The sequence below is a fragment of the Netta rufina genome, assembly GCF_964035555.1.
Source record: "Netta rufina genome assembly, chromosome: 1".
In the NCBI taxonomy this organism is placed as follows: Eukaryota; Metazoa; Chordata; class Aves; order Anseriformes; family Anatidae; genus Netta; species Netta rufina.
In genome coordinates, this window is record NC_140123.1 from 110,796,219 (window position 1) to 110,812,733 (window position 16,515).

Here is a 16,515-nt window from a genome sequence, read left to right on the forward strand (position 1 = left end):
CACCTCAAAAGCATGAAGAACAGCATCAGGTATTTTAGGGGCAATTCCCCTTGTTGGCATGAAGTCCTTCCCACAGACCCCACCTTCTCACCTTTATTACAACAGTAGCGCTGTTTACGGACCTGGAAAACCCAGAGAGTAAGGCATTTTGTAAAAGAACGTACTGACACCCGTGAGGAAGGGAGGACAGAAAAACGTGTTTAACCATAATGCAAGCTCTACCTGAAGCAGCCACCCTTTGCCTAAGCCCCCTCAGGGTCCTCCCCACCAGGTCGGGGCCCTCGAGCCCACCCAACCCTGGGGAGCACTCGCAGGTGCTGCCCAAATGCTAAGGGTTGGGTGGGTTGGGGTTAGCTGTGAAGAAATGTATTTTTAGTCTTCTCATTGGTGAGATATGTTGTTCTTTCACCTTGCTGACTGGTGCTTTATAACAGTTCCTTGGAAATTGACTTGGGGCAGCCATGAAATGGGGCTAAAGTGATGAAATAAGACCTTGGAGAGCACTGTACTACCACAGCAAAGCATCACCTGCCACCAGCACAGGAAAGGGAGCCTTCCTTTCCTCTGGAACAGGGAAATGGGATGCACAGGGAAGTAAGATGATTCAGACTGTTTAATGAGCAAACTACCTAAACTGGGTGTCTTCTAAAGACAAAACACCATTCAGAACCTGTAGGAAGACTCCATGTAGTTTCTTTGGCCCTACTTGGTTTTGTAAGAGCATTACCAAACCAATAAATCTAGGTAACAGGCAATGAAGTAATCAGCAACTGAGATAAAGTGACTCCTTTAGCACACAAGTTTTATTGGGTAAATACCTGACTGCATAAAGCATAAGCAAGCTTTCACCAGTCCATTGGCCATCTGTCTCAGTAGTCCTGGGAGCCTGAGGATTTTCTCCAATGAATTCATGCAGAGATTTACATAGTTGTGTTTGCTTTTTCTTTTTTCTAGTCCTGTCGTATAATTTTTCCATTTACATGACACTCAGAATGCGTCTGCTTGTACAGTGGTTGATTTTCTTCCCTCATATATTACCTTCCCTTCTACATTTTTTTTTGATTGGTTAGTTGTGGGTTTTTTGTTTGGTTGGTTGGTTTGGTTTTCCCCTTATCTCTTTCTGTTTTACTTAAGGATTCTTAAAATTACTACACAGTGACAGCTACCCTGTTTGGCTAAGGTAGGAACCACTCACAGGTTGCTTATGCTAACCATCATTCACAGCTACAGATTGCTGGTCTACAAGACTGTACCTGGGCAAACCCCCAGTCACTACTTTGCTTTACAGGGTGTTTAAACACCAAGTCTCCTCAGCTATAGGTCACTTGCTGAATTATGCAGTGCATCTCATATGTATGTAATTGGCCAAACACATTCAAGTTACTGATTTCTTCAAAAAGGAAGTGTTACCTATTGCAAACAAAGTAAGACCTTAAAAATAACAGATGCATGGACATGAACTTTTTTTTTTTAATTCCTATTTGGAAAATCTGTAAATTATTCAGCAAATTAGGCACACTTGAACCAAACCTAGCAAGAAGTTTCTTACAACAATGGGTTGCTGCTATTCCTGGGCAGCCCTGACCCAATATGTATTATGAGCATGTCTGATATATAACAGCTTTGATGGTCATTTTAGTCCCAGGTGGTCACAGGTGTCCTTGAAACTTCTAGCAGAAAGTTCTCTCTGCATTCAGGACTGCTAGCAGATTTGATTCAATGCAACATGCTTAAAGCAGCAGTTACTACCCAGACACAATATGAATACCTCAACCTGGAATCCTTCCAGATAACTGGCACGTACTGTAGGCTGAAGAATGTATGTCTTTGAAACACAATTAAGCTGCTCTGAAATACTAAAAAATGGAACATGATACAATGATGCTGCTACAGTTTGGAAGTTCGCTGGCTTGTTTATTTGTGAGCATATGCCTAGATTCAGGTACTTGCATTTTTGCACTAATAAAGCAATTGCTTGCTTTCCATTTTTTTAATCAATTTGGTAGTAGTTTGCTTCCTGTCTTTTTTTTTTTTTTTTTTTTTTTTTTTTTCTCCTGTGAAATGTAACATGGATGTAATGGAGACATAGATATTCAGATACTGAATGGATGTGATCCTGGGCAGCCTTCTTTAGGAGGCTCTGCTTGAGGAAGAGGCTGCACTAGATGATCTCCAGGGGTCTCTTCCAACTTCAGCCGTTTGGAGATTCTGTAATTCCCATGTCAGAAAGATCTGGGGGGGAGGGGGGGAGAAATGCTTTTGTACTTCAAATCCAAACCAGGGGATATCATTATTCTCTTGGAAGGCACTACACTTAACTTTTTGCAGCGTAAACAAGCAATCTTACCTAAGCTGTGGAAAATCGCATGTGTCACTGGTTTAAAGCTAAAATACTTACAGGAGCGTTTTCTGTCAAATGAAGAAGAAGACAGCAAACTGCTCTCATTGTTTATTTCTCTTTTAGCAGCTGTGCAGAATGTCAGTGCTCTACATATGAGTGATTAATGTATCACTCTGCACAGAAAGCTCTTTCAGTGCAGGTGAAAATGGTTGATCAATAGGTAAGTTCAAGAAACAATCTTCAGTGTGCAGCCACAATCTTTCAATTGTCTTTAAAACTTTCCTCCATTCTATTCGGATGGCAGATTAGCTGATTGTAAAATAATTATTATAAAGACTGTTGGGTAGATACAGTATTCTTCAATATCCAGAGAATGGTAACACCAAAGGTTAGCTAGAGCTAGCAGCAAAGTGGAAAAATGGTTATTCCCCCATGTAGTGCTTCTCCTTTTCTACTGTAATTCTCATTAGGGTTTTTATATTGTTTTGCTTCAATGAACTCTTCATTAGACATGGGGTTTTGGTCATTTCAGCTGTTGAAGTGCTGTTCGCTTTTTTAACAAGAAAAAAAGTACTTTTAACACTAAATGCATACATGTAGAACCTTTTAAAGCTGCTATATCAGCTTTATCAAAACAAAAAGAGGTATTTCCAAATCTGAAGCTCAAAATCACTGAACAGTAAAGTTGTTCTGAAGTAGTAAAAAATGGAGACAAGGCTTGACATGGTGGTGCATCTGTACTCATACAACTACTTTGAAATGCAAGAACTTTTTTGAGAGCATATGTCCAGTTTCAGGCAGTTATATTTAAGAGTGACCTAGTAAATGCCAGTTTACCATTTTTATCAACCTGGAGATGCTTTGCTTCTTTTTATCTTCCTTGAAATATGATTGCATTACCCATTTTGAGTACTTCATTGCTTTATGCATTTTTAAAACAGCTAAACTTTCCTGGGAAGATTTATCCCAAACTACCAACTTGTAATTAACGAATGGTCTGCAGGATGATATATGTATTGTATCATGTAATTGCTTATATCTTGCTCATGGAATCACAGAAATGTCAATTGGAAGAGTCCTCCAGAGTACAACCTCCTGCTCAAAGCAGAGCTATCACCAGCACCAGATCCGGTCAGGCACGGCTTTGTCAGGTTTGAAAAACCCCCAAGAATGAGATCCAGCAACCTCTTTAAGGTAGCCTGTTCCTCTCATCCACTACCCTCAAAATGAAGATTTTCTCAATATCCAGCCTAAATTTTTCAAACCACATTTGCCTTTGTTTTATCATCTCCCACTAAGCTGGCATTTTAGGGGCAATTGCCCTTGTAGGCAAAGCCCACTTTGCTTCCACTGCTTTTATACATCCTTTCAAGTAGTTGTTCAAGCATCTTTGCTAGAGCAAACAGCACCAGCTCCCTCAGTTTCTGCTTACTCTTTGTGTGCCCTAGGCTCCTAACCACCTCAGGAGCCCTTGCCAGTTCTTCCACATCCTTTTTGAAGGAAGGTCCATCCTTTCTGAAGGGCCCAAAACTGGACACAGTATTACAGTTGTGGCCTCAGCAGCTCTGAACAGAGAGGGATGATAACCTCCCAATCTGCCAGCCATGCTTTTCTGGATGTAGCCCAGTAAGCAGGTTGCCTGAATTGAGCATACTGAGCCGTATTCTGCTTGGCGTAGGACCTTGGTGCAGATCCTCTTCAGCACAGCTCTTACTCAAGCAGCCAGCTCCCAGCCTGTGCTAATGCACATCCTCTGACATGCATGAGGAACTTTGCCCTTCTCCTTGTTAAACTACATCAGGCCCAATTCTTGAGTTTCTCAGGTTTCCTTGGAACTGAATCTTTGATGTATGAATATCTCAGCTCCCACTCCATTTCAGTATCACCTGGATGCGTTCTTTCTCATCACCCAAGTTGCTCATTAAAAAAAAAATAAAAAGTCATTACTAACCACTGGCTGTTATGGGTCATGAATTAGACATTAAAACGTTGGCTGAGCCTGGAGGACCAGTAAGTTTTCAGCCTCTCAGTTTCCAAAGCAGGTGCAGTAACCCATCAGAAGCCTTATTAGAAACAAGGTGTATTACATCCCCTGTTCTCTTTTCATCCCTATCACCAGCCATGTCTTGATGGGAATCAGGGTGGTCAGTTGGGGTTTGTCCACAGTAGATCCACTCTGAGGTTTTCCAATCACCTCTTTTTCAATATGTATTTGGAAATGAATTTAGCAGTTTTCTTCACTGATGCTGGACAGCAGGCTGATGCCTGAGCCTACAGTGTCTCCTCCTATCAGTGTCAAAGCCATGGGCAGTACTTTAGTTTCATGTGCAGGACTACTTTCCTCTCTCTATTGTCTCTATGCATTTGTACTTTGACTGTGAACATATTGGTCCTCTACCCTCCATATTTCTAAGCAGATGTGCTGTGCTGCAAACATGACTGGGATGCAGCAATGCGCCTGACAGTCGTACTGTTTTACAAACTGATGGGGATATGTTTTCCCTTTCATTCTATTTCGGTATTCCCAGCTTATTTTGTTGATGGCCATTTCTCCATCTGTTCGGACCCAGAGAAATTACAGACTGCAAGCCTAACAAGCCCGTATCAGACAGACTTCTCCAACAGAAAGTCTTTAATGCAAATTGATGCTTAAACCTAACAAACAAAGCCTCAGTGTGACAAAACAACCTTTCTCATTTCACTCTTAATTGCAATTCCCATATTGTTTAGGGCACACAGTCACTAAGGTTTCTGACTAATTCAAATCGCTTTCGTGCCTTGCTAACAATTGCTTTAAGTGAAAAGGAAATCTGAGTGGCTTTGGGGGTGTTTTTATGCTTTGTTTCTAGGAAAGAGTCCCAGATTCCTTGAAAACCGCTCGTTCCTGTGCTGAGCCTGTCAGTCTCTGTGCACCACCACGAAGCTCGCGCTGGGTATTCGGGCGTTTTAGCTCCTAAAAAAGCTGGGTAGTTTTCTGTAGTATGACACTGGAGCGGTGTGGCAGCGGTCCAGGCCCACGGTAAGGCAGCAGGGAAGCCCAAATGTCACCACAGCGAGCAAACAAACGCACCATGCCAAGAAAGAGGGCTCCCCTAACACACCTGAGGGCAGAGCTCGCTCACGAGGGAAGACCCGGCCACCTCCTCCCACAGCCGCCCCCCGCAAGCCCCCCTCGGCCTGAGCTCCTGCCTGGCTCGGGGCGGGGGAGGGGGGCAGGGCTGGGAGTCGCCCCCCGCCACCCCATCGTGCCGGCCCCAAAACAGCCAGGCTCGGCCCTGCTGGGCCCGGCTGCTCCGCCCAGGAAGCGGCGCCCTTTGCCCGCGGAGCAGGAAGCGGCGGCCGCCGGCAGCGGGGCCGGCGCCGGGCGCCCTGCAGGTAGGCACGGCTCGGCTCGGCTCGGGTGTGGGGAGGGGGGCTCCCATCGCACCGACACTAAGCCAGCATGTGCTGGTGAAACCGTGCAGCTGCGCCATTAACTCTTTTTTTTTTTTTTTTTTTTTTTTTTTTTTGGTGATGAAAACGTGCTCACCTTTTGATTTCAGCGTTGTGTATTCCAGATACCGGTTAGGGAAGGGAAGCTTTAAACACCTTCTCCTGAATGGCAGGTCCGTGCCTTTGTGCCCCGGGGTGACCATGCGGAGAGCGCGGCGGCAGCGCCTGGGGGGCAGGCGGCAGGAGCCCGAGGAGCCCGAGGAGCTGGAGGTATGGAGCGCCACGCTGCCCTGGTTCCCGCAGGCTGCACAGGCACAGACAGCCACAGCTACAGGAGGGCTGCGGGGCTGAGCGGTCAGAGGATGAATGTCCGCCTGCAAGTAGCCGAGGTAAAGAAAATAAGTCATTGGACCCAACCACAAAATCTGCTATTGTGATATGTGCTATTATTGTACTAAAGTCAAGGACCCCAGAATGGCACGGTGTGTTTGTCGGAGGTCCGGGTCAGACACTCTTCCCACCTCATTTTAGTAAAGCTATGAACGTTGCATACAGTAACCTCCCAAACCTACGTGCACAGATGTTCTTACTGTCTTGGTTTTCACATTCAAACAGTAACACCAAGGATGTGTTTCTGCCAGTAACAGAAGGGAACTAACTCTTCCTTCTACCCTGTCCACTTGCTTTGAGGCTTACCCAAGTGGTTGTGGTTGGACATTTATCAAGATGCTGGTACCACCTCTGAAATGCGGAGAGATCTCCTTCTGTGAAGTTCCTGCTTGTTGACAGCCTTCTCAGAGAAACCCTGCTGTTTGTGGTTAGCTGCCTCAGGGAAAGTTTCTGTGTGGACAGGATTTTGTCTCCTCCTGCTTTAGAGTGAGGGCAAGCCATCTGGTACACACTGCAGCATGTAGATCGCTCAGTTGGCTTGTACCATCAACCTGTTGCAGCAGTTTCTTGGTAGTGGTAAAGTCCTGAGAGCTGTAAGGCTGCAGATAGCCTTACCTTGGAACAGCTTGAAATGATGCATCTGCAGGGGTAGTCCCCTTCAGCATTCAGGGAATATTTAAAGTAGGAACTCAGATTATTCTAACGTCTAAGGTTTCTTTTTTGCACGTCTATTTTTTGTTGTTTTCTTTCTTCAAGGTTCTAGTTCAAGAAGTCTCTCTTTTGTGTGCTCCATTTCTTTCTGTCCCAGCTGTGTCACCCAGGATCAAAGACTTAAGACTGGTGCTTTTGTAATCACTGGCATCTGAGGTCCAAAACCATTCCCATCACCTCAGTTGTCTCCTTGATTCTGGCATTATCTAATCCCTTATTAACAATTACCTTTCGGTAAATAACTGCTAGTGATGAAGTGGACCACAATGAGGCGCCATCACTGCATGGTGTTTGTACCAGAGCCCGACTGTCCAGTTAGCCAATTGCATCTGGAGCTTGAATAGTTGTCCAGAGATGTATTTTTCATTTGGCTCAGCCATAAGTAAACAAGAAGGATTGGTAGCTTGAAGTTCAGGGAATATGTTCCTGAAGTGATGCCTGTTCCCATATTCAGCAGGCGCAGTAATTTTAAGGTATATTCTGTGATGCACTCTTGCTGAATATTCAACTAAGTTTAATTTTGTTTACTTTTGTAAGAAGGATTCCTGATTGCTGAACCTGACATAAATGCCCAGATGGACAAAGGAGAAGATCAAGATCATGAAGATCATGAGGTGCTGGAAGAGATGCATATGGGTGAGAAATAAATCAGATAAGTTTACAAACAGAGCAAGCAAATTGTTCTTTGAGCTTCCTCAAAGTTATTTAAGCTGCTTCATTTCATCCATCTCATCCTGAAATCTGCTCCTTGCTCCCCAGGGCAGGCAGACCACCTGCCCTTGTCAGTGTACGGTTAAAAATATGTATAAGAAGACATAGTATTAAGACAAAATATGAAGGTTTCCCAGGGGCAAGGAAAGACCCATCACTGGAGGTGTTCAAAGCCAAGCTGGATAGGGCCTTGGCCAGTGTGATCTAGTGGGTGGCGTCCCTGCCTATGGCAGGGGGGTTGGAGAGGGATGATTTTTAAGGTCCCTTCCAACCCAGGCTATTCCATGATTCTATCAAACACCTATAGCATCCTGCTGTTTGTGGCACACATGCTCTGGGTCGCATGGTGAGGCTATGCTCCTATGGCTAGATTTTGCTTTGCTCCCAGTCCTTCCCTTTACTGCTTCTCCTACACAGTGCAGGCCAGGCTCCCTGGGAGAAGAGCTTGCCCATTTTCTGCCATGCCATCTCCAAGCAATAATCACAATTACTTGTGCATTTTTTCCAGGTGGTGAGGTAGATCCCCTTCGCAACCACTTTGCAAGCGCAGATCAGCAGGATATGTTGGCAGTGGGGTCCAGAGGAGGAGAGCAACAGTTGGGTGATGGCCATGGAAGTCAGCGCGGCTCCTCAGAGGCACAGCGAGGTGACTATAGGCCGGCAGAGGAGGCTAAGCTGCCTTGCTCTGCCATCAGCCTTGTAAAAAGACAAGAGAGAGGGGTGGCAGCAGCCTCACGGCGAGCCCATCGCACAGAGCGGCCCACCATCTGCTCCGAGTGTGGCAAGGGCTTCAGCCGGAGCATCCACCTCATCCAGCACCAGCGAATGCACACCGGGGAGCGCCCGTTCCTGTGCGGGGAGTGCGGCAAGGGCTTCAGCCAGAGCTCCCATCTCATCCAGCACCGGCGGGTCCACACGGGCCAGAAGCCTTACACCTGCACGGAGTGTGGAAAGAGCTTCAGCCAGAGCTCCAACCTCCTGAAGCACCAGCGCATCCACACGGGGCTCAAACCCTACGTGTGCAGCGAGTGCGGGAAGATCTTCAGCGACAGCTCCACCTGCATCAAGCACCAGCGCATGCACACAGGCGAGCGGCCCTACAAGTGCCCAGCCTGCGGGAAATGCTTCAGCCAACACTCCCACCTCCTTCAGCACCAGCGAGCCCACGACGGTGTCCGGCCTTACTCCTGCGGGCAGTGTGGCAAATGTTTTGGGCAGAGCTCTGACCTCATTAACCACGCTCGGACCCACACGGGCGAGAAGCCTTACAAATGCAGCCAGTGTGGCCGGGGCTTCAGCGGCAACTCCAACCTCATCAAGCACACCCGCATCCACACAGGCGAGCAGCCGTACCGCTGCACACAGTGTGGGGAATGCTTTCGTTTCCAGCCCCAGCTGGTGCGCCACCAGAAACACCACACAGAGTAGTTGGCCCTGGGGACCATGGGCAGCAGCTACATGGTGCTGTGAAGACACCTGGACACCTCATGTGGGGCACGGATTTGGGAGGAGGGAGCCCTCAGAGACCATCCCCTTTTCTTCTGGGTAGGCCTGTTTGTGAGCACTGCCCATGCGCACAAGAAAAGAGGGAAGCCACTGCCAAATGAACTAGTGCACATTCACTGCAGTGAGGTGGCTGTTCCCAGCCCCTCTTTCAGGGACAAGGGAAAAAAAAAAAAGGTGCTTACGGTATGGTACATTCAAGGCCAAGAGGGGAGAACACAATCGTTCCAAGGATCAGTGCCTTCTGCTTTTTTTTTTTTTTTTTCTATGGGGTGTGATTTTTGCCCTGGTAAAAACCAGCTGAAATCTGTTTTCTCTACAAGCTGCCAGGATTTTGCCCTTGGGGTAAGGCCACAGCCTTACATGATTGCTCCCCTTAGAATCCACATCTCCCACTTGACAGTTTTCATGGTTTTAGGTGGTGTTAGCAGCTATTTATTTTAAACCCCCACAACACTGCCTGTGTTGTAGGCCCAGCTGATACTCTGTGGAGGCCCTGTCTATGGGATTGTGTTTTTGCTGGGTTGTATGGTTGTTAAATTGACAGTCCCAGAAATCATGCTGCTGTTTGACAGCTTAATCCTCAGCAGCAATTAAGTAAATTAACATCCTATTAGGCATTTCTCCCAGGTTCTTGTTTAGGCGCTCTTGTGGGTGGCACTTTATGAATGTTTTTATAAGGCTTTTAAAAGTATTTAGGATGACTTTTTAAATTGTGATCTTCTAATTGTCAGTTGATGAAAAGGAAGAGAATGATGTTAATGATGTTTGAAAAATAAGCTATGTCAAACTTTGACTTCATATTAAATGTTAAACATTTTTTCTTGCATAAAACTTTTTAACTCAAACACCATTTTTGAGCTGTTAATGATTACAAAGAGGTGACTATGACATGGATTTCTAGAATTTCTGTGCATTTCTGCAAGCAGTTTTGATGTCGTCTTTAGTATTGACTTTCTAAGGAAAATGAGGGAGGCAGAATTCTGAGAAAGCAGAATGAGCTGACCTCTAAAGAGATGATCTTCACTTTGAGGAGGAAAATACTACTACTGGGAATCTGTCTTTAAAAGGAATTCTAGCTCAGACGACCACTTGGTACGGGGGAGGAGAGAACTGGCAGTAATAACAAAGATGTTAATATCTCCAGCACGGAAGAACTCCTTGTAATGAACGTGGCAGTGTATACTGAAATGCCTGTTCCACCCACGGAGCCAAACAGGGGAAGAAATCACCGTGTGCTTTAGGCAAGAAAATGAAGTGATTGAATCTGTTGTGCTATAGAATTTTTTATTTTCAGCATTGCTTATGGGCCTAATGCTAACAGTGAGCTTTCAGATGGAGATGAGCTCCCAAGTAGCAGTTATGTCTAAGGGCTAGGAGAAGCCCATCTCAAAGAGCTCAGGATCCTGGGGAAAACAGCAAGCTGTGAGCAAAAGCAAAGTGATGGGAATTACTGGCTGAGTACTGCAGGCACATCTACACCTCCCTTAACCTCCAGATGGTGTTGTGGAGGGCTCAGCTTCATGCTCCACTAGCAGTAGAGATGGTTTAAGTCATTTGGTTTCACTCTACTCCCACTTTCTCCCCCAGAGCCTGAATTAATGTAACTGTGCAGGCTAACCGTTCACATGGCAGTGCCCTAAATCAAATCCATTAAATGATCCACATTTTTAAAATGAAAGATTTCAGAGAGTTCATTTTGAACTGCACGAGTAGAGTCTTAGACCACAGCCTCACGAGCAGTAGGGTGCATACTACCGAGAGACTTGGTGACATAAAAATGGATGAGCCAACAAGCAAATAACATGGCCAATACCGTTAGTTCCCAAACAAGACATCATTTAAGATGTTTCCTTACTACCGGTTTGGGTTTGCCTGTTTTTTCATCAATGTTTCTAGGGAAGATTAGACCTTAGACCTGGAAAGGCCTGACACATTGCCTTTATTTACTGCATTCCCTCAGCCACAGTGGGAGGACGTGTACCCCCCGGTGCCACAGCATGATGGAAACTGCAATTCATTTCTGGTGCCCTTAGTGCATGTCCTGTTATCAAAAAGTTTATTGATTCTAAATGGCAGCTGCTTTTCTCCCCCATAAACTGGCTGAAAACCTCTCTTCCCTCTGAGCTGGAATGTCAGCATATTGTTAAGAAACAACAGCTGAGGACATTTTCTCTCCTACACCTTTCATATATGCACTTAGTCATGCATTCAGCAGGTAGGAAGGGCAGTAGGCCATTTTGGGGCCAGCCGCCTTCCAGGAAAGGCAACTAAAATTCTGTGAGGAGTTGCTTGTAACTGCTGCATCATTTTTTGGAGAGCTGGTTTTCACATTACTTAAGTGCCAGGTTGCCACCTAGCTAGACAGGGCACATGTTGCTCTTGGTAATCTGTTCCCTGCTCTCTGAGACATGTCACTCCTGCAGGATATCCTAGTGGACAGCCCTGATCAACTAGTGGTCCTTTGGGAGCAATTTAGAGCTATGGCTTCTGGACTGTTGCAATTTCACTCTGCAACACAGCACAGAAGTGCACAAATCTTACTCAGAGCAGATGACTGGGGACATGGCACCTATGTTCACTCCCTGGGACTATATTATACACCAGTGCAGACATAACCTGAGTAATCAGCTAAGATTATCAACATTCATGCAGCATTTCTCAGTTCCTTGCATTGTCACTTGATGTGTTGAAGCACAACAGCACACACACCCCATTTTGCTCCTGTGCTTGCTTTTAGTGCTTATCTGAAGACAGCTGCCTTCCTGTCCTCCTCCAGGCTCTCACTACCAGCTGCTTCACAGTGTCCTCCCCCAGTAGCTTAAATAGATTATCTAATATTTTGACCAGGGTTTGCTATTAATTGGAACAAGATTAATCATGAAATCAGAGTAATTGAGATGCTCAAACAGGAACCACTTAAACTTAGCTGCAAAGACTGTGGGTGTTTTATTATTATTAATTGCCTACAAGTGAAGATGAGCTTTTCACAGAAGTGCCCAGATCTCAGGCCTGCCAGGCAGTACTTGGGATGCTACCTGCACTTTTCCTTTCAAAGATCATTGCAGTGGTACAAAACCATGCTAATGCTTTTCAAGCATGTTTTGAAAAGTGTGCTGCACATGCCCAAGTGTTGAAACTTTTAGATTTCTAAGTTGTTTGAAGGCTCTAATACCCCACGCTGTTGGGAGCACTGTAACTCCACACCTTGTTGTGATGAGGAAAGTTGAGACACTTTTGTTTTAGCTACAATACAGTATCATAGCTTGATTAAGAAGTGTTTCATATCAGAAGAGCAGGAGACCTCTTGATTACAGAGCTCTGCTGCAATAACTTTTGTTTTACAGCTATTTACAAGAACCAGCCTGAGTTGCATGCTATGGAAACTGGGGAGTCACATTCCCTATTCAGGCACCATACTGGGCTGAACAGAAGGCAGCCTCTGATCTCTCTGCTTAGGAACTGAACACAAAAATGACTAAATATAAAACCATGTTTCTAGAGAAAAAACAACAACTTACTTCGCTCCTCCAGCACTACTTAAAGCATACCTTAGTCTCCGGGTCTGCTACCCACACATGTTTTGTCGCTCTGGTCATTAGATGAAGGTCTATTTGTGTACAGGACCAAGTGCTCTCCTCTTGGTCTTGGCAGCTCAGTTGTTCAGCAGAGATACAGGTCCCACATTGCATCATTTGGTGCTGCACAATGCAGTCTCTGTAAATAGGCTGCACCGAGATGCTTGCAGATTGTATTTGCTAATTTGTTTCACCTCAGAAATCCTGGGTGCTTGATTCTGCTGATGGTTTCAGCACTAGGTGGCAGAACTCCAAGTCCTAAAGAAAACTGTTCCAGGTAGCAGGCCCTTCGGCACACACTTAATCACAGTAACCAGGTACACACAGAGACTTTTAAGTTTGAGGAATACTTTCCTAAAATGCAGAACTTTAACTGTACAGGCCTATGCTTCAAAGTCTGTTTTCCAAAGCTTGAAAGAGAAACCAGGAAGAGCTTATATAGCTAAGCTCATCCTCCTTGCAGAATGTCACTGGTCTGAAGATGAGTGGCAGGTGCTCCTTGTCAAGGTGCTGATAGGGGGCTGCTCCCTAAGGGGAGCCTGTGAGGGGCAGCAGCAAGCCAGGTCCTCTGGGGCCAGAGGCCTCTGGGCAGTGCTTGTTGGCTAATGTGCTTTAGCCATGCTTTACATCCTCCAGTCAGGAGGGATGCTGTTTGTATGGACCACCAGTGTCTTTTCTGTGGTTGTACATCAATTTAGTGGCAACAAATAGGTACTAGCTGTCCTTAGGTAGGACATGACAGTATATTTGCAAGAGGTAAAGTCTTTAGCATTTTAAGTTTTACCCGATCTCCACTTTCCTGGAGGTTAAAATCCTTGCCAAACCTTCTAAGTCCAAGGTGAGCAGGACTGAGGCCTGTAGAAACACAAGCTCTGTCTTTGCCAGGAAACAGGACTTCAAAAGACTTCATCCCTGCCCGTGGCAGGGGGTTGGAAGTGGATGGCCTTTAAGGTCCCTTCCAACCCAAGTCTTTCCATGGTTCTGTGACTAAATAAATCAAACATTTAGCAGGCTCTTGAGTATAAAATGCATCCAGTTGGAGCTCAGACTCTCGCTACCCTGGAGTACCTATTCAGAGGTAAATATGCTGACAAGTCTGTTGCTCACAGAGAAGATGTGATAAAAGGCACACAAAAAATCACCAACAGCTGCTCAGGAGAGGGGCTGGTGGAAGTGAACTTGGGCGGTAACCAGAAAGGATTTCTACCACACACTGAGGACTGACTGAAAGCACAACACCTCTTGTAATAAGTGGTCCTTTGCCATGTGAGGCTTTTTTTTTTTTCAAGCTCATTTCTCTAATTCAGAAATGGGCCTGAAACACCAACCTGCACCTAGAGCGGAGCACGCAGGCCCAACTGGATCTGAACATAGAGCAGCCTCATATGTACAGGGGGTGGTTGGAAGACACTGGCAGAGCTGTCAGAGCCTCTGAGCCCCTGACCTGGACGTAGACAGGGCCCTTACCACATGGCCCCCGTGTGCCCGTCCCCATTGTCAGCGGTGGAGCAGCAGGGTCCAGGCCCGGGCCACTCCACAGTGTGTGAGGGGATGTCCAAAAGCAAAGTGGGGTGGGTGGCCGGGCCTGCAGGCAGCTGTGGGTGAAGCAGGGACAGAATCGAGTCCCCCCCAATCCTGTCCCCAGCACAAAGGGGTCAGGGGCGGCATTGGGCAGGTGTGCATCCCCTCAGTGCTGTTCTCCAAGCTGAGGGGCCTGGTGGGTCCCCAAGGATGGAGCTTGCTTACAGGTGTCTGTAGGCCAGGGGACATGGCTGTTGGCTTGGTAGGGTATGAATGTGAGGACTGAGCCTGTGTCTGGATCCACATTTGCCAAGGAAAGAAGCCAAGGCATGGTCTCAGCGTGCAGTGGGGCCACTGGTGACACAGCCCAGCACTTGTGAGCGGCAGCAGGAATGGGACAGGGATTGCCAGGGCCTGGCCAGCACTGCCCTAGGGAGCAGGTGGCACTGCATCGCTTCCCACTTCACAGGGAGGCAACTGAAGAGCCAGGAGATGACGGTTCTTGCACCATTGGTACTGCACACTCTTCTTGCTCCTGCACCTGTCTGCTGGCACTGCCTGCCAGATAGGGATCTGAACATGTAAATGCTGTGCAGATTACACCCACAAACTGTGAGAACCCACACCCATTATTTACAGCAGGGAGACGGGGGCTGAATGAAGGTACTTGCTTATGAGAGAGGAGAACCATCAATCCAGAGTATTGCAGACATAAGGACAAAAAGGTCAAACTGCCAAAATGAAAAAGTGTGTCTGTAGAAAAAAAAAGGTAAAGCTTCTCAATAAAATCTGCAGGGAAGAAGCTTTTGTGTCTGCAAGACCAGGGAAGGATCCAGTGAAGCTCCATAGGGTACTTTGAGGCATTTCTTGTATGAAGGGAGTGTGGGCAGAACGTGCTCCTTTATGTTATCCCATGAGCTAGGGTATTTATGAAGGGCTCTGCTGCTCCCCTGGAAAATTTTTGTTGTATCATCCATTAATTAAAAAAGGTTGAAAACCACTCATGTCAACTGCTCATTTCTTAGCAAAAAGTGGGCAAATTGTTTTGCCTGCAGGATAATAAAAAGGCAGATTGGTGGTAGCTTTTCCTGCTTTTATTCGCCATGGTGACAACTCAAAAGCGACAACTGTGAAACTGCAAGCATGGTAAATGTATAATGCTTGGTAATTGGGGATGAGGATGTGTCCCAAAAAGCTATAAGAGTGTTGTATTTTCATTGTACAGAGTATTCATTGTAAGGTCTTTCTTACCACCATCTCCCATTTTGAAGATTAATTACAGGAGAGAGAGGAAATCTAAGGAAAATAGCAAAAGCTGAGTACAGCAAAGAAAGCCATTCACTCACTGCATAATAGGGGAAAAAATAGTTATTGCAGATAAGCAACCACAATAAAAAATGGAAAATAAAACAAACATATCTCTTTGATAAGCAGCAAGAGGACTATATCCCTGGCTGGAGATTTCGATAGGCTCTGTGAAAAGCTCGTGGCAGCAGGGCACCTGGCTCCCACCCAGCGCTCCGCACTGCACGATTTGTACAGCAGAGCCACAGTCACCTGTTGGGATATGTAAGAAGGGCAGCACTGGTGCTCCACGGGTGTGACAGGGACGGGGTGCATAAGAGCCTCCTGTCGCCTGCACACTCATTTGGTGCTTTGGGCACAGAGGGAATGCGGTTCTCAGGGCACAAGTAAAGGCTTTGCAGGGTAAAATAAATAAATAAATAAAATCTCTCAAAGTGAGCAGGTGTGGCAAAGATCCACCAAGAGGCGCTGGAGATTAAAACCTTGCCATTTCCTTAACCCGAGTTTTGATTTTTAAATGAGCCTGTCAGCTTTTAATTCATGCTTTTAAACTCAAATGTAACTAACAGCATCTTGGAATCCCATTTGGTTTCTATGACTCATGAAACACTGCTTCCCTCTGCCACTGCTCTCACCAAGGACAATGAAATCTGAACGGATTTGCTTCTGTTGTCTGTACTCCAGAGCTTACTGCAGCTGCCCTGGGGTTGAAAACAGTATTTACTTGTTTTGAAATTGTGTTCAGCTAGAATTTTTAAAATATTTCCAGTAACATCTCTGCTTAGGCTTGGGAGAATATAGAGCAGGCTTGGGGTTTTCTTTTGTGTTTTCTGTACTTTTTGCCTTTATAGTGTTTTGTTTTTATTTTTTGGTGGTGTTTGTTGCTGTATTGTTTTTTGTTTTGTTTAGTTTTGTTCTTTTTTTTCAAAGTGCCACTTGGTCCACATCTAAACTGACTGGAACTGGTCAGGGAGGGATTACAAGCATGACACAAAATGACAGGCAGAAAGGGAGAGGAGGCAA

The 16,515-nt window shown here is 45.9% G+C and overlaps 1 protein-coding gene across 1 annotated transcript; it reads left to right on the forward strand.

Annotated features, from left to right (window-relative positions):
* Positions 1 to 5,688: 5,688 nt before the first annotated feature.
* Positions 5,689 to 9,903, forward strand: LOC311206556 (uncharacterized protein). The gene is made up of 4 exons (XM_084281931.1): positions 5,689 to 5,716; positions 5,947 to 6,162; positions 7,412 to 7,510; positions 8,094 to 9,903. Exons 3-4 carry the CDS (start codon positions 7,450 to 7,452, stop codon positions 9,011 to 9,013), a joined length of 981 nt encoding a protein of 326 aa, XP_084138057.1. The 5' UTR covers positions 5,689 to 5,716; positions 5,947 to 6,162; positions 7,412 to 7,449; the 3' UTR covers positions 9,014 to 9,903.
* Positions 9,904 to 16,515: the final 6,612 nt, after the last annotated feature.